Source organism: Mastomys coucha, unplaced genomic scaffold, assembly GCF_008632895.1.
Source record: "Mastomys coucha isolate ucsf_1 unplaced genomic scaffold, UCSF_Mcou_1 pScaffold3, whole genome shotgun sequence".
NCBI lineage: Eukaryota > Metazoa > Chordata > Mammalia > Rodentia > Muridae > Mastomys > Mastomys coucha.
In genome coordinates this window covers 52124393-52124699 of record NW_022196909.1, presented here as the reverse complement: position 1 = coordinate 52124699, position 307 = coordinate 52124393, and the positions used below count along the sequence as shown (strand labels likewise).

The following is a 307-nucleotide window of genomic DNA, read 5'->3' as shown; positions in this document are numbered from 1 at the left end:
TGGTGGCTGCCACTTTCTCCCTATGGCTTTCACAGCCTCTTTGATGTCCTTATTCCTCAGTGCATAAATTATAGGATTGAGCATGGGTGTGAAAACACTATACAGCACTGAGATCAATCTGTCTTTCTCTAGTGAGTAAGATGAGATGGGCCTCACATATGTGAAGATGGCACTGCCATAATAGAGAATAACAATGAGCAGGTGGGAGGCACATGTGGAAAAGGCTTTGTGCCTGCCCTCAGAGGAACGGATCCTGAGGATGGTGGAGATGATGTAAAGGTAGGAAAGGATGATGCACAGGAAAGGA

The 307-nt window shown here is 45.9% G+C and overlaps 1 protein-coding gene across 1 annotated transcript in view; it reads right to left on the bottom strand.

Annotated features, from left to right (window-relative positions):
- The window catches only part of LOC116075151 (olfactory receptor 5V1-like), a 44869-nt gene that overhangs the window by 31435 nt on the left and 13127 nt on the right, over positions 1-307 (bottom strand). The window contains exon 2 of the mRNA XM_031348164.1: positions 37-307. This exon is cut by the window's right edge and continues 680 nt beyond it. Within this exon, the coding sequence (XP_031204024.1) occupies positions 37-307 (271 nt within the window). The remainder of the gene's footprint in view (positions 1-36) is intronic.